This window comes from Lonchura striata, chromosome 5, assembly GCF_050655825.1.
Source record: "Lonchura striata isolate lonStrDom1 chromosome 5, ASM5065582v1, whole genome shotgun sequence".
Lineage (NCBI taxonomy): Eukaryota > Metazoa > Chordata > Aves > Passeriformes > Estrildidae > Lonchura > Lonchura striata.
In genome coordinates, this window is record NC_140707.1 from 15114437 (window position 1) to 15139276 (window position 24840).

Genomic DNA, 24840 nt, shown 5'->3' on the forward strand with positions numbered 1-24840 from the left:
GGTCCCTGCACAGCCCCCGGCGCAGCCCCCTGGCTTCTTCCAGTTCCCTTCAGCCAGGATGATTTTCTCGGGGGTAGGAGCACCCAAAGCCAGCGGAACTGGCCTCAGCCACTTTCCGTGGGATCTCTCCTCTTCCTTCCTCACCAAATTCCCACTGTCAAAACCCAGCTTGAGGCACAGATCCCCATCCCCTCAATCTCTCCAAGGAATTGGGCTCGGATTTCCCAATCCAGCAGGGCAGAAATGCTCTTGTCCTTACCGTGCATCCTAATTGCAGTAATGGCTTAAGAAATAATTGAAAGAAATTAAAGGAATGAAGAGAAATTAAATAAGAGCTGCCAGCTCCAACTAAGGGATGCTCAAACTCCTTACCAACAATTCGCTTTAATTAACCGACTCAAACAAAGTAATTAACACCACATTGATACAGTAGGATTCTTTTTAATCGAGTTATAGATAAATATTGCAGAATGTAAAAACCTTTGTAAATCCAGAAACTCTTTCAAGAGATAGACAGGGCACAGCTGCAGAGAGTCTTGGGGAGTTCAGGGGAAAAACCCCAAAGTTTTCAGTGTTTAGCATCTCCCACCCTGTCGTCACTGACAGCAAACACGGCTTCAGCCTCGGGAAAACACAGAGAGTCAGGGATTTTACAGATCCTGGTCTCACCTCAGCCTCTCAGCAGGTACAGTCTGCAGGGAGAGGGAAGAAAAAGGGTCAGAATGGACAGCCTACTTCCAGAAAATCATCACCATTCATAAAGCACTAAGCAGAGCTGTAAGAACTTCCCCAAAGGTTCATTTCCCTGCGGACTGAGGGCTCTCAGTTGAAGCACGGGCTGGACCTGCCACGGACAGACTCCAGGAAGCCCAGAAGTAAAAGGCACTGGGCCAATTCCATAAAACATTCCAAAATCAGGCTCCTAGGATGTGACCATCTCCTCTCTCACCTGGAGGTGGAAGCACAAGGAATGATCTTCCCTCCTGTGGGTTTTCTGGGATCTGCAGTGAACCGCAGGGGGAAGAAAACAAAGCCTGAATATTTCGTACGACTGGAACAGAAAAGTGGGGAAAAGGGAGGCAGGGGCACTGCTGGGGTGATAACTGGGATCCAGCCTCTCCACACCAATGGAAGCAGAGACTGAGTGACAGAGCCTTTGGGACCACTTTGATGGGATTCATAGGAAAACGGGTGAGCTTTATTTTGGCAATAAAGCCAAGCTGCTTCTCACCTCATCAGCCGGGTACAGCAGCAGCACCCGCAGGAACCTGGCCAGGTGGCTCTGCCTGGCAGAGGGCTCCCCACTTCCTGGGAATTGTGTGCTACAGGGCTGTGCCACTGGCCATTAAAACAGTTCCCACCTGGCCCTTCACAAAGGCAAGGTGCTTTTTCCATACAGCAAATGGTTTTTGAATTAAGAAGGTAACACTATACTCAACTGGAGAAGAAAAAAGTGAGAGCTGTAAAATTTTCCCACGCCAGGCAAAAAAGAAAGCCAAATCAAACCAAAACGAAAAGTAGCATAACAATGAAAAAAACCCCAAAACATATCAAGCATATTTCAAGAGAGTTTAAATCTGAATGAAGTGATTTACTTAGAGGCTTGAAAATCTGCCATGCTGCAAAAATCTAATTGCTGCAATAAAAGCCTTTTCTTACATCACATTTTAGCCCTGAATTTGCAAAAACCCCCGCCAAACTAACAATTCACCACATACAGTTCTTGAGTCATTCCTGTCCTTGAGCACGAGTCAAGCTAAAGTTATGGAGACAAGAAAAACACAAGTGACTCAATGCTGCTCCTTTGGAAATTACAGAATCAGAGGGAGGGTTTTCCTTAGCTTAGGAAAAATGCACAGCCAGTTCAGCAGATACTGAATAGCAGGGAAGTCAGGAGATACGTGCTTTGCTGTCAGAGACAAACATATAAATAAATATTTACATTAAGCCAGAGGTCTACAGATGGTCTGATCAGAAGTCTTGATGCAGAAAACCAGCCCTGGGGTATCCTCTTAAGGGACACAGGAGGAACTCCTTGGCTGGGACACAGCCTCGCTCAGCGCTGCTCCCATGGCTCTCGGCTCTTTGCCAGTGCTTGCAGTGTCCCCGGAGATCCCAGAGGATGGCAGGGCCAAGGCTCCCGTTCGCTCCTCCGGCACTCAGCGAGTGTTTCCTGCCACGCCCCCTGTGCAGAGCAGCCACGCGCGGCTCGCCGGTGCTCAGCCCTGCCTCCAGGGCTTTGAATGGCACATCCACCTGCAAAAGAGGCAGGGAGAGCTTCTGCCTCACACGCGGGATTTGACAACACAAAGAGCACGCGTGGGTGTCAGAAAGGGCTCAAATCTCATCTCACACCACCGAGAGGGGGAATGGAACGGAGCAGCGGGGCAGGGGCAGGGACAGGACAGGACAGGAAGGAGCCGGGTTTGGGGGGGACACGGAAACGGGGGAAAGAGAGGTAACTGAGCACGGGCAGGAGCATGGAGCGGGAGAGAGAGGGACAGGAGGGGATCCTCCCGGCGCCCCGGCTCCGCCCCGGCTCAGCCCCGCCCGGGCTGCTGCGCTCGGCAGAGCTCGGCTCCGTTCGGCTGGACTCGGCTCCTCGGCCAGCTTCGGCTACTTTCGGCCACGCTCGGCTATTTCCGGCCGCATTCGCCTCCATTCGCCTCTTCGGCAAAGCTCGGCTCGCCTCGGCTGAACTCGGCAAAGCTCGGCTCCGCTCGCCTCCTCGGCCCCTTTCGGCCGCTTTCGCCCACGCTCGCCTAGTCCCGCCCGCTCCCGCCTCCATTCGCCCATTCCCACAGCTCGGCTCCCTCCGCCCGGCCCCGGCTCCCTCCGGCTCACACATTTCCTCAGGGCACCTCAGCACAGGTTGCCCACAGAAGCTGTGGCTGCCCCCGGATCCCTGGAAGTGTCCAAGGCCAGGCTGGACAGGGCTTAGAGCACCCTGGCATGGTGGAAGGTGTCCCTGCCCATGGCAGGGGGTGGAACGGGACGAGCTTTAAAAAAAGGTGCCTTCCCATCCAAACCCTTCTGGGATTCCACGAATCTGTGAACAGCTCCCGGCAGAAGGGCTAGATTTCCATTGTGGTTCGAAAATGCTGCTGCAAGAACACGAAGAGAGATTTCAAATACTGTTAAAGTGGCACAACCACATCAAAAATTACGTCTGGAGGTAAAGTGGCAACTCTGCAATTCCAACCTCTGATACCAAGGACACATGGAGGGCTGAATCCTGGAGGTCCTTACATGACAGGATTTCTAGAGTTATCCATCCCCAGTTTGCTGCTTAGGGTTAAAAAAGGTGGAATTCTGTTCTTAAGGGGTTACCACATACCATCAACGTGAGAGACGGGGATGCTGATGTTTGATCAGAGTCCTGGAGCAGCCTGGAGCACGCTGGCTTCCCGAACCAGGTCTGCTGCCTTGTCCGTGTAGGGGTAGGGCTTTGTCCTCAGCCTCAGCAGGATCTGTCAGCAAAGGAGGAGAGAAAAGTAGAGTGCACCGGCTCCCAAGTGTGGGGGAACCATGTGCTGCTAAGGAAGACCACGTGCTGAAAGTGGTTGGAAGCCGGGCGGGTTTTGGGAGGACAAATTCCATATTACTTCTGCAGGATTCTGTCTACAGTTCCTGCTCTACAAACCAAATACATCAAACGACAACAACAAACAAACAAACAAAAAAACCCCACATTAAATCAACAACAACAAAATAATCACGCCTACCTCAATAACCCCATACTGCCCCAAACCATTCCAAGGAGGGCGGCAGGAGGGGCTGGCAAAGGCAGGGCCCCGCCGGGCCCCCCTCGCCGCTGCCATCCTTCTCCAGCGCCACCGCTGAGCCGCCTTCAGCCCAAAACCCACCCAAAAATACCCCAAAATCGTCCTAAATGCCCCCAAAAAACCCACCCAAAATTACCCAAACCCTCCTAAAAATATCCAAAAAACTCACCATAAAATGCCCCGAAACCAGCCCAAAACCCTCCCAAAAATACCCCAAAAAATCCACCCAAAAATATCCTAAAACCCACCAAAGAATACCCCAAAGCCCTCCCGAGAATACCCAAAAACCCTTCCCATAAACACCCTGAAACCCCGAATTAACCACTCTGAACCCCAAAATATCCCTGAGCTCCTCATACCCCAAATTTTCCTCCCCAACCCCCAAATTCCCCCCGACCCCCAAAATTCACTTCTGGGTCTCGTCCTCGGGGGCCGGCGGCTGCCGGGGCCCCCCCAGGCCCGCGGGCGGCGCCCCCAAACCCGGGGGGAGTTCGGGGTCCGAGTCGGGGTCGTCCTCATGAGCCACCAGCCTGGGGACCCAAAAACCGGGGGGAACCCCGAATCGGGGGGGGACCCAAAATTGGAGGGGGTTCTGGGGGGTTCTGGAAGGATTTTGGGGCATCCCAGGAGGACTTTTGGGGTCTCAGGGGGTTTTGGGAGTCCCAGGAGGAATTTCAGGGGTCCTAAAGGGAAATTTGGAGGTCCCAGGGGGAGTTTTGGGGTCCCAAAGAGAATTTTGGGCGTCCCAGGGAGGGCTTTGGAGTCCCGGGGAGAAGTTTGGAGGTTTCAGGGGGTTTTTGGGAGGAATTTTGGGGGTCCTGGGCGGGGGTTTGGGGTCCTGAAGGGAATTTTTGGGTTCCCGAGGCTGTTTTTGGCGGTCCCGGGGCTGTTTTTGGGGGATCCCGCCGGGTATTTTTGGGGGTGCCGGGAGTGTTCTTGGGGTCCCCCCTCACCAGTCCACGGCCGGCTCCACTCCCCGGTTCCCGGTCAGCGCCAGCGCCTTCGCCCTGCGGGAACGGGGGGCTCCCGGTTATTTTTGGGGGGTCCCAGAGGGTTCTGAGGGGTCCCGGGGGGTTTTTTGGGGGTCTCGGTGGAGTTTTGGGGGTCCCGGGGGCTCCGGGGCCTGTCCGTGTGTCCCGCCCCCCCCCAATCCCATTCCCGGTGCCGGGTCCCCTCCGGCTGCTCCCGCCCGCCCTCCCCCGCTGTCCCCCCGGTGCCGCCGCCCTCAGCGCGCCGGGCCCCGAATCCCACCTCCAGCAGCGCCTCCAGAGCCGCCCGAGCCCGGTCCCACCGCCCGCCGCCATCACGGCGGCGCCGGGCTCCCGACACGTGGGGGACGGCGGCCGGCGAGGGACAGAAAGGCACAAAGCGTTCCGGTACGGACGGCGGCCGGAACGGGACAGAAAGCCTCCCTCGCCGCTGCCATCCTAATCCGGCGCCGCCGCGGAGCCGCCTCCAGCCCTCCCCTCACTCACAGACACCGCCCCACTCGCCGCTCGCTCCCGCCCCTCGCCCCGTCTCGGTGATTTTGCCGGGCGCTGGCTGGGGGGCCGCAGTACCGCCCTGTGTCCACAAGGCGGCAGCACTTTTCAAGCGAGTCCGCGCCAAGCCACTCCCAAGAGGGCGGCCGGGCTGCAGTACCGCCCTGTGTCCACAAGGCGGCAGCACTTTTCAAGCGAGTCCGCGCCAAGCCACTCCCAAGAGGCCGGTCGGGCTGCAGTACCGCCCTGTGTCCACAAGGCGGCAGCACTTTTCAAGCGAGTCTGCGCCAAGCCACTCCTAAGAGGGCAGCTGCGGGCGGCGGGGCCGCAGTACTGCCCTGTGTCCACAAGGCGGCAGCACTTTTCAAGCGAGTCCGCGCCAAGCCACTCCCAAGCGGCCGGTCGGGCTGCAGTACCGCCCTGTGCCCACAAGGCGGCAGCACTTTTCAAGCGAGTCCGCGCCAAGCCACTCCCAAGATGGCGGCCGCGGGCGGCGGGCTGCAGTACCGCTCTCTGCCCACACGGCGGCAGCACCGCGCCATCCCCGCCGGCACGGCCTCGGCAGCGAACGCCCCAAAGCGTCCGCGCGGGAAAGAACGGAACAAAAAGCCTGCCTGCGACCCGATAGGAACCGAAAGAAAAAAGCTTTACTCTTAAGCTGCATTTCAATACGCTTTATTTTTCTATTTTTCATATTTATATTCACATTCGGATTTGTAATGGATATTGATGGAAAATTATATTTTCATAATTTCTTACATTTATTCCTATTATATTTTATTTCAGATTTTTATACGTATCCTAATGGATATCTTAATAGAAGTCAGGGGAGGGTGTGTGGCTGGGGGCGGGGCCAGAGGAGGGGGTAAGGACAGGGGTGGGGGTTAGGGGGAGGGGTCAGCATTGGGGGAGGGGGGTCAGCATTGGGGGCGTGGTTAGGGGTGGGGTCAGGGTGTGGGGGAGGGGGTGGAGGGTGGGTCAGGGAAGGGGTTAGGGTAGATGGAGGATTCAGAGTGGGGGTGTGGCTACCAGACAGACCCCTCCCCTACCCCCCCTATACATATATATATAAATATAAAAATGTCAGGCGCAGCAGTAGAAAATTTGATGCTACCAAGGAGTAAAAATTTTTATTTTTACTTTGATGCTCCCAGGGAGTAGAAATTTTTATTTTTAAAGTTGTTTTTCTTTTTTTTACTTCCTCGGAGCACGGTATTTTCTACTCCTGCTTTTTTATTCTAAGTACAGAAAGGGGAAAAAGAGAAAGAGGAGGAGAGAGTGAGAAGAAGAGGAGAGAGTGATAAGAAGAGGAGAGACAAGAAGAAAAGTAGAGAGGAGGAAGATGAGAGCGAGAAAAGGAAAAAGAGAGAGGAGGAAGACGAGAGAGTGAGAAGAAAAAGAGGAGAGAGGAGGAAGAGGAGTGAGAAGAAAGGGAGAGAGATGAAGAAGAGTGTGAGAAGGAGAGAGCAAGAAGAGGAAAGCGTGAGAGGAAGAAGAGAGTGTGAGAAGGAAAGGAGAGAGTGACAAGAGGAAGAGAGAGGAGGAAGAGGAGTAAGTGAGAGGAAGAAGAGGAGAGGGAGAGGAGGAAGAGGAGAGAGAGAAGAAGAATAGGAGAGAGGAGGAAAAGCAGCGAGTGAGAAGGAGAGAGGAGGAAGAGCAGCAAGTGCGAAGAAGTGGTGGAGAGAAGAGGAAGAGGAAAGAGTGAGAAGGAAAGGAGAGAGTGAGATGAAGAAGAGAGTGTGAGAAGAAGAGGACAGTGAGAAGAGGAGAGAGTGAGAAGGAGAGAGGAGAAAGAGGAGAGAGGAGAAAGAGAGAAGAAAAGGAGAGAGAGATGAAGCGAGTGTGAGAAGAGAGGAGAGAGTGACAAGAGGAAGAGAGGAGGAAGAGGAGTAAGTGAGAGGAAGAAAAGGAGAGAGAGAAGAGGAAGATGAGAGAGAGGAGAGTGAGAAGAAGAGAGAGGAGGAAGAGGAGAGAGTGAGGAGAAAAGGAGAGAGAGATGAAGAAGAGAGTGAGAAGACGAGGAGAGAGGAGGAAGATGAGGAGAGAGGAGGAAGACGAGGAGAGAGGAGGAAGAGGAGAAAGTGAGAAGAAGGAGAGAGTGAGAACAAGAAGAGGAGAGAGGAGGAAGAAGAAGAGAGGAGGAAGAGGAGAAAGTGAGAAAAGGAGAGAGGAGGAAGAAGAGCGAGTGAGAAGAAAAGGAGAGAAGAGGAAAAGGAGAGAGTGAGAAGAAAAAGAGTGTGAAGTGGAGAGAGTGAGGAAGAAGAAGAGAGAGGAAGAGGAGAAAGTGAGAAGAAGAGGAGAAAGTGAGAAGAAGAGGAGAAAGGAGGAAGAGGACAGAGTGAGAAGAAAAGGAGAGAGTGAGATGAAGAAGAGGAGAGGGTGAGAAGAATAAGAGGAGAGAGTGAGAGGAAGAAGAGGAGAGAGGAGGAAGAGGAGAGAGTGAGGAGAAAAGGAGAGAGAGATGAAGAAGAGAGTGTGAGGAGAGAGTGTGAGAAGAGAGCGTGAGAAGAGGAGAGAGTGAGAAGAAGAGGAGAGAGTGAGAAGAAGAGGAGAGAGGAAGAAGAAGAGAGGAGGAAGAGGAGAAAGTGAGAAGAGGAGAGAGGAGGAAGAGGAGCGAGTGAGAAGGAGAGAGTGAGATGAAGAAAAGGAGAGTGTGAGAAGAAGAGGAGAGAGTGAGATGAAGAAGAGGAGAGGGAGAGGAGAGAGTAAGAAGAAGAGGAGAGAGTCAGAGCAAGAAGAAAGAGGAGGAAGAGGAGAAAGTGAGAAGGAGAGAGATGAAGACAGTGTGAGAAGAAGAGGAGAGAGCGAGAAGAAGAAAAGGAGAGAGGAGGAAGACGAGAGAATGAGAAGAAGAGGAGAGTGTGAGAAGAAGAGGAGAGTGAGAAGAAGAAGAGGAGAGAGTGAGAGGAGAGCAAGAAGAAAGAGCGAGAAAAAGAAAAGGAAGAGAAGAGAGTAAGAAGAAAACAGAGCAAGAAAAATAAGAGTCAGTGATAAAAAGAAAAACCAAAAAAGTCAGATTGGAAAGAGAAAGGCAAAAGAAAGGAGGGGTAAAGAGAAAAAGAGTGAAAGACAAAGAGAAAAGGAAGCACTTGAAATGAAAGAGAAAAGGAAATAGACAAGAAAAAGAAGAAATAGAGCTGAAAACCTACAGGAAAACAAATGGAGAGACTGAACACAAGGTAGGGTTCAAGAGAGAAAGAAATAGAGAGTTAGAAACACAAAAAATTAAAGATGGACAGAAAAGGAAAAAGGGTTAGAGACAAAGAAAATGATAGCAAGTGTTAGAAAGACAAAGGCTGACAAAGAGAAAAAAAAAAGAAAACATAGTGAAACCTAGATTGAAAGAGACAGACAAAGAGACATGGGGAAATACATGTAGAGGAATGGAAGAAAATAGACAGGGTGAGAAGGAAATAGGGTTAGAGAAACATAGAGATGTGTTAGAAATGGAAACAAAGGAAAACACAGCCAGAGACAAAGAGTTACACATGGAAGGATAAAGTGAGGAATAGACTAAAGAGGAAAGTAAGAGGCAAAGGGAGAAAAAGGGTGAAAATGATACGACTCAACCACACCAAAGAAAGACAGGAGATGAATGGTGGGCGGGGCAGAGGGTAAGAGGTATCATTATTAGGGCTGATTAATCTTTATTCCGTTAATTTAAACTTCAGCAATACACAGGGAAACAACGTATACAAATGCAAGTACAGAGACAAATAAAACAAAGAATACATCATACCTAGGCACACAAGTACAAGTCCAATTTACATACAGCAAAATACATCAAAAGACAGGAACAACTGCAAAGACAGAACAATATAATGTATTACAAGCCAAATACATATTGACACAATATAACCGTGTCTCCATTTCAGAAAAGTCCACAACGCTTTTATTGTTATGACGCACCTGGAACAAAAACGGCGCAAAACCCTCCGCCGACGTGCACGCCCCCTTCGCGTTACGCACAAACTCACATTCACGGCAACTCGCTCCGGAGACTCCCAAAAAATCCTCCTGCCTGATGAAAACCCCCCCTGAAAGGCAAAGGCCATACACACAAGGTTGGAACTGCTCCACACACACACACACACACAGCTGCAGACACAAGCACACACAAACTCTCACAGACAGACACAGACAGTCACACTCTCACACATTCTTCTGCTGACACGCTGGCTGCCACCCTTACGTGAAACGCTGCACTGAAGAATATGTTTAAACGCTTCTTCTGACCGCAGGACCTCCATGTCAAATGGTAGATTCCAGGAAATTCTGTAGGGACCCGGGGACCTACGAGACAAGGGGAGGCGGTCAGTGACTGACTATCTGAGAGCTAGGAGCTATACCAACTCTGGGCCCATCAGGGTTGTACCCCAAACCCCGTAGAGAACAGATGAACGGCAAAGCTTTATAACTGCTCTACCTGAGCGTGACTACGTGCCCGGGCAAGGCAGCTCTGATCATAATTGCCACAACAGAGGTGCATACAACATAAGGCAACGTAGGTACATACAGTGTAAGCACAAACAACATAAGGCAACGTAGGTACATACAGTATAAGCACAAACAACATAAAGCAACGTAGGTACATACAGTATAAGCACAAACAACATAAGCCAACATAGGTAGGCGCAACATACGCACATACAATAGAAGCCGACACAGGTAGGTGCAACATAAGTGCATACAACGTCAGCCGACAGAGATACAAGATAAGTGAGGACTTGATATAATTCTCCAGAAGACTAATTTTTGAGCCCTATATCCTTTGAGAAGGCAGATGCTACGGAACTACTGTGGTCAGGTGATGAAGGGCTAATAAGATCCGTACGGAAGTCCAAGAGAAGGGCTACCAAAACTGAGAATGAAGATGGATGAGAACATCTTGTGTACATCGTCCGGTCCCAAAAAGTAAATAAGTAAAGATGCCAGAATAATTGATATCCAGGAAGGTACGTGAGCAAAATATGGCCGATACGGCACAAAATGATGTTGCTAAAGCATGGAGATGTAACAAAGGCCTAAGACACAGACAACGTGACACGGACACAGACAACGTGACACAGACACAGACAACGTGACACAGACACAGACAACGTGACACAGACACAAGTGGAAACTGCCTGGCAATTTCACCTTATGGACCCAAGATTCCTCGCCCAAGATGAGCCATGGGCTGATGATGCCAAAGAAAAGAAAGCCCTAGGGCAGTAGCACTTGATGATGACATGCAACTCCTTTCAAGATGTTAGTGCCAAAGCACTTAAGAGAAAGCCTAAGAAGCTCAGTAGGCCTAGAGAAGGAAGAAATGACTACAGGGTGACTGTAGCTATAGCTCCAGACATGAAGGCGGGCTCCTATGGTGAAAAGATCCACGACAACGTCGAGAGTCAAAGAAGGCCGCCGATGCGAACGTCACGAGAACGCGGAGAGGGATCGGAACTGCCCTGCCCGGCGAAGACTCTGGGGGGGCTGAGGAGAAACCCTCTCCCTCCCGAGGGGCCCGTCCCACTATGGGCCTCTTCTCCAAGCTAACATCAAATAGCCTCCTGTGATAGTGAAGGTTTTTCCCCCATCTCCCACCTACTGGCCCCAGCACTTAGCTTTTGCAAGACAACCGGATGGAATCCCATGTCAGTTGGATGTGAACAGCGAGACGTTCTGTACATCCGCTTCGGTGCTGCCGTTTCCAAACTTCAGCTACGCTCCTCCTCAGGGTACCTAAGACAAAACAGAAAATGCAACTAGTGCCCACGGAAAGAGGAATCCCTGAAACTCCGACACACCGCTGCCCCAGCCCACCTGAAGTCTCAATTTGACTCCACAGGCTGCCTGGAGGATACCTGAAAAACAAAAAGGTACACACTTAGCATGCTGCTGCATAAGGGCCACCTGTGAGTCACCGTGCCAAAATGCCAACTCTCCCGCTCGCCTCTGTTCCTTCACACAGCTAGGGCAGCGACAGCACCTGCAAAAAAAACAAAGCAAAAAAACCCACACTGAGATTCTGTGAAAACAACATCCCCCTGCCCTGAAAAGCACACCCACCCAGACCTTACGCTTGCACCCACCTGGCCTTCGACATCCGGACCAGAGATATCTTGCAAGATGACTGACTAAAATAAAACAAAGTAACTAAGAGTGGATGATTAGAATTGCACCAGAAATGGAGACATGAGCCAGAACAACTCCTTCTGTCCACTGCTCACTTGGCACACAGTGCCTTGACTGCTGCTAACTACCGGGACCTCCTAAAAATAAAGGCAAAGAACACTGCTGTAACATGGTCACCATTCAGGCTGCCCCTGCAAATGCAAACAATGACTGACCTGATCATGGGAAAATCCTCACGCAAGAATGGGGCCCTCTGCCACTGACCTGAACTGTCTGCACCTGAAAGGAAGTTAGGACTAGTGTCAGACGGCTGCAGGACAACTTCACAGCACCAAACATGTTATGTCAATCTCCCCATACAATCTAGAGCCCAACTACACCCTGCATTAACAATTTCACGTCCCCAGGACTTGTGCTATTACAGGCTATGCAGCAGGGCAGAGCAGCTGTGGGAAAAATACGTGCAGACACCCGTGACACAGGACAGGGAGAGAGAGCTTTTGAGGAGAAGAAAGGACCGAGAGACCCAAAGAACACAGAGTACACCAGAGACAAGTGACAAGACACACACCAGAACTGCTCTGCCCTGAGCACCTCAGCACTGTGATCAAAACAGACACTTTCCCTTTAGCTGGCCTAAGGGGACACTTCTTGCACATGCCCACCCCCAAAGCTGATCCTAAAGGCCCTCCCAGCACCCTGCTTTCACCACCTCTGTGGGCCTTAGCCCTCCACTTATCTCTCTGGCATCTGGGGATGAGAATCCACGTCGCCTGGCAATGGAGGCTGCCTCGCCTGCGGGGAATGTCCTATGGTCACCGGGCTGTGGTCCCGTGCTCAGCTACAATCGAGAACCCCAAACATCACTGCATGATCTTGGTGCACAATGGACAAAACCCAGCAATTCTGCTACTCACCATTCTCCTGAGAATGCTCGGGCCACACACTTTGGCCAGGCTCAGAGGCTGCCACCGTCATCGCAGGGTCTGCCTGGGTTAAGAAGAGACAAAGAGACTCAGCATTGCTGAAACAGGAGTGGACCTTGGCTCCCCCTCCCTACCTCGGTGACTCACCACAACTTCTCAGCCATTGCCAAAGGCAACCCTGATGCAATCTTGAAATACAGAATTTCAAGGCTTCATCTCAGAGTCCTGCAACACCTTCCAGAGGGCTCACAAGCACGGAAATCCAGGCCATCAGCTGTTGGTGACAGGGGCTTGGCATACTCTGAGTGGATTCCCTAAAGCACACAAACAACAATGGATGCTTACAATTGCACCAAATCTTGAAACCTGAGCAAGAACAACTGCTTCTGTCCACTGCTCACCTGGCACACAGGGCCTTGACTGCTGCTAACTGTCAGGACCTCCTAAAAATAAAGGCAAAGAACACTGCTGTAACACGGTCACCATTCAGGCTGCCCCTGCAAATGCAAACAATGACTGACCTGATCATAGCAACACCCTCACCCCAGGACTGGGGCTCCCTGCCACTGATCTGAACTGTCTTCGTCTGAAAGGAAGTTAGGACTAGTGTCAAACAGCTGCAGGACAACTTAACAGCACCAAACATGTTATGTCAATCTCCCCATAAAATCTAGAGCCCAACTAAACCTTGCACTGCCAATTTCAAGTCCCCAGGACTTGTGTTGTTACAGGCTATGCAGCAGGGCAGAGCAGCTGTGGGAAAAATACGTGCAGACACCTGTGACACAGGACAGGGAGAGAGAGCTTTTGAGTAGAAGAAAGGACCGAGAGATCCAAAGAACACAGAGTGCACCAGAGACAAGTGACAGGACACACACCAAAACTGCTCTGCCCTGAGCACCTCAGCACTGTGATCAAAACAGACACTTTCCCTTTAGCTGGCCTAAGGGGACACTTCTTGGACATCCCCATCTCCAAAACTGACTCAAAAACCCCTCCTGGGGAGTCCCAACCCGGCACCTCTCTTCCATCCCCTCTGTGGGCTGTAGCTCTCACCTTATCTTGCACATATCTGGGGATTCAAATCCCCATCAGGTGCAGAACGAGGCCTCCTGCCTGTCTGGGAAGTTCCAGTTGTCACCAGGCTGTTATCTCTTGCTCTGCCAAGAGAAAGAAAACCAAACGTCAGCGCACTACCTTAACAGCACATGGGCCAGAACCTGACAATTCTGCTACTCACCGTCTCCCAAGAAGTCTTGGGCCACACACCTCAGGCGCGCTTGGATTCTGACACCGTCATCTCAAGGCACACCTAGGTTAAGGGCAGACAAGGTGACATGGCATTGCTGCAACTTGAGGGTACCCTCGCTCCTCTTCCCTGCCACACCACAACTCCTTGCCCATTCCTGTGGGTTACCAGGAGGGGTCCTTGAAATGCAAAATTGGAAAGCTCTGTCACAGGGTCCTGTAATGCTTCTGGCAAGACCACACGTGCATGAAAACTGGTCCATCAGCCAGTTGGAGACAGTGGTATAAGTACTCTGAGTGGATTCCCTAAAGCACACAAACAACAGTGGATGCTTACAGTTCCACCAAAAACCAAAAGCTGAGCAAAAACAACTGCTTTGGTCCACTTTGACTGCTGCTATCTGTCTGGAGCTCCTAAAAATAAAGGCAAAGAACACTGCTGTAACATGGTCACCATTCAGGCTGCCCCTGCAAATGCAAACAATGACTGACCTGATCATAGCAACACCCTCACCCCAGGACTGGGGCCCTCTGCCACTGACCTGAACTGTCTGCACCTGAAAGGAAGTTAGGACTAGTGTCAGACGGCTGCAGGACAACTTCACAGCACCAAACATGTTATGTCAATCTCCCCATACAATCTAGAGCCCAACTACACCCTGCATTAACAATTTCACGTCCCCAGGACTTGTGCTATTACAGGCTATGCAGCAGGGCAGAGCAGCTGTGGGAAAAATACGTGCAGACACCCGTGACACAGGACAGGGAGAGAGAGCTTTTGAGGAGAAGAAAGGACCGAGAGACCCAAAGAACACAGAGTGCACCAGAGACAAGTGACAAGACACACACCAGAACTGCTCTGCCCTGAGCACCTCAGCACTGTGATCAAAACAGACACTTTCCCTTTAGCTGGCCTAAGGGGACACTTCTTGCACATGCCCAACCCCAAAGCTGATCCTAAAGGCCCTCCCAGCACCCTGCTTTCACCACCTCTGCGGGCCTTAGCCCTCCACTTACCTCTCTGGCATCTGGGGATGAGAATCCACGTCGCCTGGCAATGGAGGCTGCCTCGCCTGCGGGGAATGTCCTATGGTCACCGGGCTGTGGTCCCGTGCTCAGCTACAATCGAGAACACCAAACATCACTGCATGATCTTAGCTGCACAATGGACAAAACCCAGCAATTCTGCTACTCACCATTCTCCTGAGAATGCTCGGGCCACACACTTTGGCCAGGCTCAGAGGCTGCCACCGTCATCGCAGGGTCTGCCTGGGTTAAGAAGAGACAAAGAGACTCAGCATTGCTGAAACACGAGTGGACCTTGGCTCCCCCTCCCTACCTCGGCGACTCACCACAACTCCTCAGCCATTGCCAAAGGCAACCCTGATGCAATCTTGAAATACAGAATTTCAAGGCTTCATCTCAGAGTCCTGCAACACCTTCCAGAGGGCTCACAAGCACGGAAATCCAGGCCATCAGCTGTTGGTGACAGGGGCTTGGCATACTCTGAGTGGATTCCCTAAAGCACACAAACAACAATGGATGCTTACAATTGCACCAAATCTTGAAACCTGAGCAAGAACAACTGCTTCTGTCCACTGCTCACCTGGCACACAGGGCCTTGACTGCTGCTAACTGTCGGGACCTCCTAAAAATAAAGGCAAAGAACACTGCTGTAACACGGTCACCATTCAGGCTGCCCCTGCAAATGCAAACAATGACTGACCTGATCATAGCAACACCCTCACCCCAGGACTGGGGCTCCCTGCCACTGATCTGAACTGTCTTCGTCTGAAAGGAAGTTAGGACTAGTGTCAAACAGCTGCAGGACAACTTAACAGCACCAAACATGTTATGTCAATCTCCCCATAAAATCTAGAGCCCAACTAAACCTTGCACTGCCAATTTCAAGTCCCCAGGACTTGTGTTGTTACAGGCTATGCAGCAGGGCAGAGCAGCTGTGGGAAAAATACGTGCAGACACCTGTGACACAGGACAGGGAGAGAGAGCTTTTGAGTAGAAGAAAGGACCGAGAGATCCAAAGAACACAGAGTGCACCAGAGACAAGTGACAGGACACACACCAAAACTGCTCTGCCCTGAGCACCTCAGCACTGTGATCAAAACAGACACTTTCCCTTTAGCTGGCCTAAGGGGACACTTCTTGGACATCCCCATCTCCAAAACTGACTCAAAAACCCCTCCTGGGGAGTCCCAACCCGGCACCTCTCTTCCATCCCCTCTGTGGGCTGTAGCTCTCACCTTATCTTGCACATATTTGGGGATGCAAATCCCCATCAGGTGCAGAATGAGGCCTCCTGCCTGTCTGGGAAGTTCCAGTTGTCACCAGGCTGTTATCTCTTGCTCTGCCAAGAGAAAGAAAACCAAACGTCAGCGCACTACCTTAACAGCACATGGGCCAGAACCTGACAATTCTGCTACTCACCGTCTCCCAAGAAGTCTTGGGCCACACACCTCAGGCGCGCTTGGATTCTGACACCGTCATCTCAAGGCACACCTAGGTTAAGGGCAGACAAGGTGACTTGGCATTGCTGCAACTTGAGGGTACCCTCGCTCCTCTTCCCTGCCTCACCACAACTCCTTGCCCATTCCTGTGGGTTACCAGGAGGGGTCCTTGAAATGCAAAATTGGAAAGCTCTGTCACAGGGTCCTGTAATGCTTCTGGCAAGACCACACGTGCATGAAAACTGGTCCATCAGCCAGTTGGAGACAGTGGTATAAGTACTCTGAGTGGATTCCCTAAAGCACACAAACAACAGTGGATGCTTACAGTTCCACCAAAAACCAAAAGCTGAGCAAAAACAACTGCTTTGGTCCACTTTGACTGCTGCTATCTGTCTGGAGCTCCTAAAAATAAAGGCAAAGAACACTGCTGTAACATGGTCACCATTCAGGCTGCCCCTGCAAATGCAAACAATGACTGACCTGATCATAGCAACACCCTCACCCCAGGACTGGGGCTCCCTGCCACTGATCTGAACTGTCTTCGTCTGAAAGGAAGTTAGGACTAGTGTCAAACAGCTGCAGGACAACTTAACAGCACCAAACATGTTATGTCAATCTCCCCATAAAATCTAGAGCCCAACTAAACCTTGCACTGCCAATTTCAAGTCCCCAGGACTTGTGTTGTTACAGGCTATGCAGCAGGGCAGAGCAGCTGTGGGAAAAATACGTGCAGACACCTGTGACACAGGACAGGGAGAGAGAGCTTTTGAGTAGAAGAAAGGACCGAGAGATCCAAAGAACACAGAGTGCACCAGAGACAAGTGACAGGACACACACCAAAACTGCTCTGCCCTGAGCACCTCAGCACTGTGATCAAAACAGACACTTTCCCTTTAGCTGGCCTAAGGGGACACTTCTTGGACATCCCCATCTCCAAAACTGACTCAAAAACCCCTCCTGGGGAGTCCCAACCCGGCACCTCTCTTCCATCCCCTCTGTGGGCTGTAGCTCTCACCTTATCTTGCACATATTTGGGGATGCAAATCCCCATCAGGTGCAGAACGAGGCCTCCTGCCTGTCTGGGAAGTTCCAGTTGTCACCAGGCTGTTATCTCTTGCTCTGCCAAGAGAAAGAAAACCAAACGTCAGCGCACTACCTTAACAGCACATGGGCCAGAACCTGACAATTCTGCTACTCACCGTCTCCCAAGAAGTCTTGGGCCACACACCTCAGGCGCGCTTGGATTCTGACACCGTCATCTCAAGGCACACCTAGGTTAAGGGCAGACAAGGTGACTTGGCATTGCTGCAACTTGAGGGTACCCTCGCTCCTCTTCCCTGCCACACCACAACTCCTTGCCCATTCCTGTGGGTTACCAGGAGGGGTCCTTGAAATGCAAAATTGGAAAGCTCTGTCACAGGGTCCTGTAATGCTTCTGGCAAGACCACACGTGCATGAAAACTGGTCCATCAGCCAGTTGGAGACAGTGGTATAAGTACTCTGAGTGGATTCCCTAAAGCACACAAACAACAGTGGATGCTTACAGTTCCACCAAAAAACAAAAGCTGAGCAAAAACAACTGCTTTGGTCCACTTTGACTGCTGCTATCTGTCTGGAGCTCCTAAAAATAAAGGCAAAGAACACTGCTGTAACATGGTCACCATTCAGGCTGCCCCTGCAAATGCAAACAATGACTGACCTGATCATGGCAACACCCTCACCCAGGACTGGGGCTCTCTGCCACGGATTTGAATTGTCAGCACCTGAAAGGAAGTTAGGACTAGTGTCAAATGGCTGCAGGACAACTTCACAGCACCAAACATGTTATGTCAATCTCCCCATACAATCTAGAGCCCAACTACACCGCAAATTACAAATTTCAAGTCCCCAGGACTTGTGCTATTACAGGCTATGCAGCAGGGCAGAGCAGTTGTGGGACAAATACGTGCAGACACCCGTGACACAGGACAGGGAGAGAGAGCTTTTGAGGAGAAGAAAGGACCGAGAGACCCAAAGAACACAGAATGCACCAGAGACAAGTGACAGGACACACACCAAAACTGCTCTGCCCTGAGCACCTCAGCACTGTGATCAAAACAGACACTTTCCCTTTAGCTGATCTAAGGGGACACTTCTTGCACATCCCGACCCCCAAAGCTCATTCAAAATGCCCTCCCAGCACCCCGCTTTCACCCCCTCTGTGGGCCTTAGCCCTCCACTTATCTCTCTGGCATCTGGGCATGAGAATCCACGTCGCCTGGCAATGGAGGCTGCCTCCCCAGCGGGGAATGTCCTATGGTCACCGGGCTGTGGTCCCGTGCTCAGCTACAATCGAGAACACCAAACATCACTGCACGGTCTCAGCCGCACAGCAGCCACAACTCAGCAATTCTGTGCTCACCATTATTCTCCTGAGAACGCCGGGCTCCTCGGGCCGCATGCTTCGCCCACGCCCTCCTGGCAGGGTCTGCCTGGCTGAAGAGCAGGCGAGGTGAGGTGGCGTTCCCAAAACTCGAGTGGACCCTGGTCCCCCTCACTAGTAGTTCCCCGACTTACAGCAACTCCTCGGCCGCTCCTGAGGCTCCCTGGTGCCACCTTCAAGTGACCAAGATCAAGGCTTCGTCGCAGAGCTGTGTGCCGCTCCCCGAATTCCCAGGAGAGCGAAGGAGCGGCTCTGCGACCGCTTGCAGGGGGGTCTCGCTGGTACACGAGTGGACTGCCTGACGCACACAAACATGAATGGATACTGAGACTTGCAGCAGAGACACTACAGCTGCAGGCACACAAATTCATAAATAAATAAACTAACAAAATCCAAAAATTCTACCAAAATATTAATTTTATTTACCCAGTATACAAATTGCCAAATAGATTAACAGAGACACCCTGTCCTATCCCCTCAATTACGCCTCTAAAATCTATGCCAAACAAATCCTTAAAACTAAGAAAACCCTGCCCGTATCGAAATAAAAACAAAAAAAAGTCTTGTAAACTTCTTAATTTCATTAACCTAACATATCAGAACCATAAAAATATTAAACCTTTAAGAACACCAGTACGCACGACCCTCGTTTCAACGTATAAAAGTAAAGCTATCCCTACAACTAACCTAACACAAATATCACAAAATATAGCAGTAAGCAACAAAAAAAATAAACCTCACTAAAAATAAAATATAAATTTTTTACTTTAAGCCAAAAAAAATCATACATTCTAAACAGAAACTTCCTCAAAATCAAGGCATGTGCCCAGGGGACCCTGGTCCTGAGCTGGGACCTAACTGCAAAGAACCCATACATCCAATTACATATCTCAGGCCGAAGTTGTCCCCATCTCAAACTTGTGCTGCCCTGATAGACCAAAGGGAGCCCAACAAACTGATATCAGGAACCTGGACTGGTGAGTTTTCTTTCCCAGGCAAAATGGCCAAAGGATGTGCCCAGGGGCCCCTGGCCCTGGGCTGGGACCTGACTGCAAAAGGTCAATACATCGAAAGAGGTACCCCAGACCGAAGTTGTCCCCACCTCCAACTTGTGCTGCCCTGAGAGTCCCAAGGGAGCCCTACAAACTGATATCAGGAATCTGGACTGGTGAGTTTTCTTTCCCAGGGAAAAGGGCCTGTGTTTCTGCCCAGAGCCCCCTGGGACTTAGGGTGAGGCTGACTGAAAATAATCCAAACATGGAAGGATATGTTCAGACCCCAGCTGTCCCCGCTCCAAACTTGTGCTTCCCTGACAGTCCCAAGGGAGCCCTACAAACTGACGCCAGGAACCCGGGCTGCTGAATTTGCTTTCACCATGTAGATATCCCTCATTTATTTCCATGGCCCTGCAATCCCCCTGTTTTGTCAGGTCCCAGGTTTCCTTTTGCCTCCCTAATGTCAAAACGGCCCAGGATTTCTCCCAGTCCAAATCTCCCACCCCCAAGTACTCAGCCTTTTTTTTTTTTCATGCCGAATATGCGTTGCAAACTGACAGTACAAATCTTGGGGCTTGGTTTTTTCTGCGCTGGAATTCTCCTCGAGAAATCTGCCACCATAAAACCCTAACCACAACCACCTTGCTTTGCTCAGAAATCACAACCTTCAGACCAGCATCATGGCACCTTACCCACTGGCCCTCCACTGGCACCTTCCCAAAGCACACCAGTAATACTCCACATTTTCAGTGGGCATCCTGTCAGACCCTCATCCTTACCCTAAAAACGCACCAAGGAATTCAAAAACAGCCATTAGGAAGGTATAACAATTCTCTAAAAGACACCAGAGAAAGCCTTCAAAATTCCCCTAAATATTCTTAATAGCCCTGCAAAAAAAAAAACCACTCAAGGAAGCCTGCTCAGCCTCCAAACCCCATCCTGTTGCTCTCTAGCCCACAGATGTCATCCCTACCTTTTAGCAGCGGGTCCTGTTGTCCTCTGAGGGTTCTGGCGCTGTCCTGGTGCGAGGGTCGCTGCCCTGTCCCACTGGGAGGCTTCCGGTGTGGTCTCGCTGTCAGGCTTGCTGTGCTGCGCTGTGCTGCTGTTGTCGGGGGTGAAAAGGGAAAAGGCTGCGTAGGGTGAGGTACGGGTGGTGTGAGGGGTGCCACACCTGTACCCTATCTTGCCTCCTAAGCTGTACCCTGTAGCCCTGATCTCCACTGGACTGTCCAGCCCTCAGACCCTCTCCCTTCACCCCTGACCCCTCCCTCTGCCCCCCAGCCCTCAGGCTCTGGCTGTCACCCTCGAGCCCCCCTTTGCCCCTCAAGCCCCCTCTCAGCTGCCCCTCAGCTCCTGTGTGCCACCCTTAATCCCTCTCCTCTGCCCCTCAGCCCCCAGCTTCTCTGTGTCACCCTCCAGCTGCCCCTGCCCCCCTCAGCATCTCTCTGTGTCACCCACTGTCCCCCCCCCGTTCCTCCCTCAGCTCCCAGCCTCTGTCACACTCAAGCCCCCACAGTGCCCCTCAAGCTGCCCCTCAGCCTCTATGCCAAGAAAAGACCATAAAACCCCATAAAAATACACTAAAAAAACCCCTCATCTTCAAAATGTCTTAAAACTCCCACAAAAACATAAAAAGAGCCACAGAATGCCCTTAAAATAAAATAAAGATGCCCTACTTTAAAACACCCCTAAAAAACCCCAAAGAACCTTTAAAAAAAAGCCCTAAATATTCCTAAGAGCTCTTAGAATAGCCCCAAAATCCTTAAAACACATTGATGAGATCCTAAAATAATACCACAGCGAGGGAGGCTGGAAGATGCGAAGCCGTGCTCCCGGCCCCGGGCGCAGCGCGGCTCTGGCAGGAAAGCGGCTCCTCCGGCAGGCAGAGGCGGCGCCGCGCCGGGAGACCCCCGCCCGCTGCCCCCGGCCCGGCGGGGCCGGCACCGCGCCTGGGGGGCCCCGGCGGCGCCTGAGCCCCGCGCCCGGAGCGGCGGCACCGGCCGGCACCGGCCCCGCCCGCGCCGCCTCCCCTGCCCGCCGGCCCGGCCAAAGCTCCGCTCGGCTCCGCACGGCTCGCACCGGCGCGGCTCCGGCGGGCCCGCGGCAGCCCAGCCGCGCCCAGCTCCCCTTCCGCCCCCGCCAGCCCCGGCACTGCCGGCAGGGCTCCGCGCCGGACCCTTCGCTGCCGGGCCGGGGGCAGAAGAAGCGCCCCGAATGCAGCGGCACAGCCCGATCCCCGCCCTGCCAGCGCTGCCACGGCTGCAGCTCCCTTCCTCTGAAGCCCCGACACTGACGCCACGCTCCGGCGCTCACCTCACCCCAACGAGGGCACAGAAACGTGGGCTCCCCTTCAACTGCGTCCCCTAGAAGAGCAGAAAAGAAGCGGCTTTCCTCAAATGATGGCAAAAGGGAGCTTTTTACCTCAGTCCAAACCTCTTAAAAGGCGGGACCACAGGACTGCCCCCTCCAATTCAACCTCAGGATGACGAAATTTCAAAGGGAAAGGGGAAAAGTCCCCGCTACGCTTTGAGCTATGCTCCACGTATCCAAGTGTGTATCCAGGTGATTCCCCGGACCCTGTCCGAGGCGCTCACTGTCCTTCCAGGAGACAGCCCCGGGAGCCCCCCATAAACTCCTCTTCTCCAGCAGCTCCGTGCAAAAGCCAGCAAAGGTAAACCCTCGCCCTTAAATAACCTCCCCCAGCAGGACCCCGCCCCTCCTCATCATCCTAACAGCTCACACCTGTGGCTGCTCTGAGCCCTCATCATCTTAACAACTCACACCTGGGGCTGCTCTGAGCCCTCATCATCCTAATAGCTCACACCTGGGGCTGCTCTGAGCCCTCATCATCCTCACAGCTCACACCTGCTGCTGTTGCCACTCTCCAACAGCGTATCTCCCTCTCCAGCACACAGCCCACTTCTCACAGACACAGATCCAACAGAAATCTGCTACAGGTGTTGGCTTTTCTTAATCCACCTGGTTACACGATTAAAACACATACATGCATTGATGGTCATTGAGAGAAAGCTTTGCCCTGGACAAAACAATCCTTTTGCTCGCACGCTTTTATATACCTTCAGAAAAAGCAGAATCTGCACCAACTCCTAAGACCCCTGCCGAAGAACCCAGCCCTGCTTGGGACACCCAAAGCAGCAGACCTTGAAAAAGGAGGGGAAAAGCCCTGCTTGGGACACCCAAAGCAGCAGACCTTGAAAAAGGAGGGGAAAAGTCAAGCTTGGAGTGGAAAAAGTGGACAGAAGTACAGCAGCCTTTAAAAATGCCTGCACGGAGCAATAGTGGGAACCAGTCACATTTCTTCTTTCCTTGCTTTCTGTGATGACATAAAAAGGAAGTAAGAACACGTTAAACAAAAGGCAGAGCTAGGATTTTACAGGTCTTTATTTTGGTAGGCTGCATGACAAATGCCTCTTCCAGGACTGCAAGCCTTTTGGGGAATGGCAGAGAACAGAGGCAAAAGGTGCTGGGGAGCCCTTTCTGTCCCCTTCAGCCCCTGCAGCTGCTCCACTGGTTTCAGGGCACTTGCTTGGTTCGTCCCTAGAGAAAAAGGCTAGGGCATGATTTTCAAAACTACTGCCTGTCCCCAGTCAGAGTTTCCTACATTCCTGGGTACAAATGAGTGGATGGAGAGAGTGGATGGATGCTGTCCAGCAGTGTCCCCAGGGGCATCTGGAGTGTTCACACTGCTGAGCTGAGAAAAACTCACCAAACCCAGCCCAGGGGCCTGTGATCCCCCACCCACCCGGGGGAACTCTGGGCGCTGTAAACAGAGGCCACAGCACACACCAGGCTCTGCTGTGCCTGCTGAGGAGTCTCTGTATGAGCCCTGAGCCCTGGCATCGCCTCCCAAACACCACAGAGACCTCTTGTGTCATCAGAGAAAAGCCCTGGAGCAAACGTGTGTCCCCAGCATGATCAACAAGAGATGCAGAATTACCTCCTCAATAAAAACGCTGTTTCTGATGGAAATGTTACCTCTGTCGACTGCGAGGATTTTATAGGAATACTGGCTCAAGAATTCAGTGACTTCAGGGATTCCATACCACAGGTTCCTGGGACTGCTTGGGCATCCAGAGCCTATAGTATCGGTTAAACTGGTAGAGCTGAGGATACTTAGCAGCTTTGTCACAGAGCTGGAACATCAAGCAGGGAGCAAGGGGTTCTCTCAGAGAGTGCAGGAGGCCAGTGAAAACAGCACCAAGGTCCTCCACGACGTCTGCTCCTCGAAAAGCCAAATAAATTAAACTATTGACATGAGCACGGACACTGGGGCAACCTTCCTTACTTTGGGCCTGGCCAGCAGCCTGCAGAGCCTCACAAGGAAAAGAACTGAACGAGATCAAAAAGTGTTCCAAGTGACCTAGACACGTGCTCCTGGCCGCTGAGGTACCTAAAAACCCCATCAGACATCATCAGCTCTTGCTGAAGCAAATAATCCACCTTCACCGTGTTGGGCCAAAAACACACCCGGCCCTTAACAGAGAGAGACCCTGCCAGGCACCGCCTCAGAGAAGAACTGAGCTGTACTGGGGGGACACACCCAGCCAACGTGTACGAGTTAAACAGAATTTTCTCTCAGAACTGGGACTTTCAGAACCCCCCAGGTGCAACTCGACTGCATCAGACACACAGAGGGCTTTGTGAGGTGCTCTGGGGTTGGCCAGTCCTGCCCCAAGCCCTGCTGATACCCGGTGGTTTTAATGCTGTCCACAAGGAGACACCTTGCGCGAAGCACAAACTTGTGCTCCCATGATAGACCCAAGGGAGCCCTACAAACTGACATCAGGAACCTGGACCTGTGAGTTTTTTTTCCCAGGGAAAAGGGACAAAGGATGTGCCCAGGGGCCCCTGGGCTGGGACCTGACTGCAAAAACTCCATATATCGAAGGATGGAGCCCAGACCGAAGTTGTCCCCACCTCAAACTTGTGCTGCCCTGATAGACCCAAGGGAGCCCTACAAACTGACATCAGGAACCTGGACTGGTGAGTTTTCTTTCCCAGGGAAAATGGCCAAACGATGTGCCCAGGGGCCCCTGGGCTGGGCCCTGACTGCAAAAAATCCTTATATCGAAGGATGGACCCCAGACCAAAATTGTCCCCACCTCAAACTTGTGCTGCCCTGATAGACCCAAGGGAGCCCTACAAACTGACATCAGGAACCTGGACTGGTGAGTTTTCTTTCCCAGGGAAAATGGCCAAAGGATGTGCCCAGGGGCCCCTGGGCTGGGACCTGACTGCCAAAAATCCTTATATCGAAGGATGGACCCCTGACCAAAGTTGTCCCCACCTCAAACTTGTGCTGCCCTGGTAGACCCAAGGGAGCCCTACAAACTGACATCAGGAACCTGGACTGGTGAGTTTTCTTTCCCAGGGAAAAGGG

The 24840-nt window shown here is 51.9% G+C and overlaps 2 protein-coding genes across 12 annotated transcripts in view; one reads left to right on the top strand and one right to left on the bottom strand.

Annotated features, from left to right (window-relative positions):
- Positions 1-24840, top strand: part of LOC144248619 (uncharacterized) — a 470148-nt gene that overhangs the window by 32182 nt on the left and 413126 nt on the right. The gene's annotated exons all lie outside the window — the stretch shown is intronic.
- LOC146767253 (UBX domain-containing protein 1-like) lies at positions 425-5122 on the bottom strand. 6 transcript variants are annotated; one of them, XM_085579831.1, is made up of 6 exons: positions 5037-5110; positions 4739-4792; positions 4196-4315; positions 3338-3470; positions 1943-2256; positions 425-692 (listed from the first exon to the last, which is right to left on the bottom strand). In XM_085579831.1, exons 1-4 carry the CDS (start codon positions 5087-5089, stop codon positions 3461-3463), a joined length of 237 nt encoding a protein of 78 aa, XP_085435957.1. In that variant the 5' UTR covers positions 5090-5110; the 3' UTR covers positions 425-692; positions 1943-2256; positions 3338-3460. The 6 variants fall into 6 exon arrangements, 3 of the variants coding, with proteins under 3 accessions (XP_085435957.1, XP_085435956.1, XP_085435955.1); XM_085579830.1 differs by having other exon boundaries at positions 1943-3104; XR_014955418.1 differs by lacking the exon at positions 4196-4315 and having other exon boundaries at positions 2845-3470; positions 5037-5116.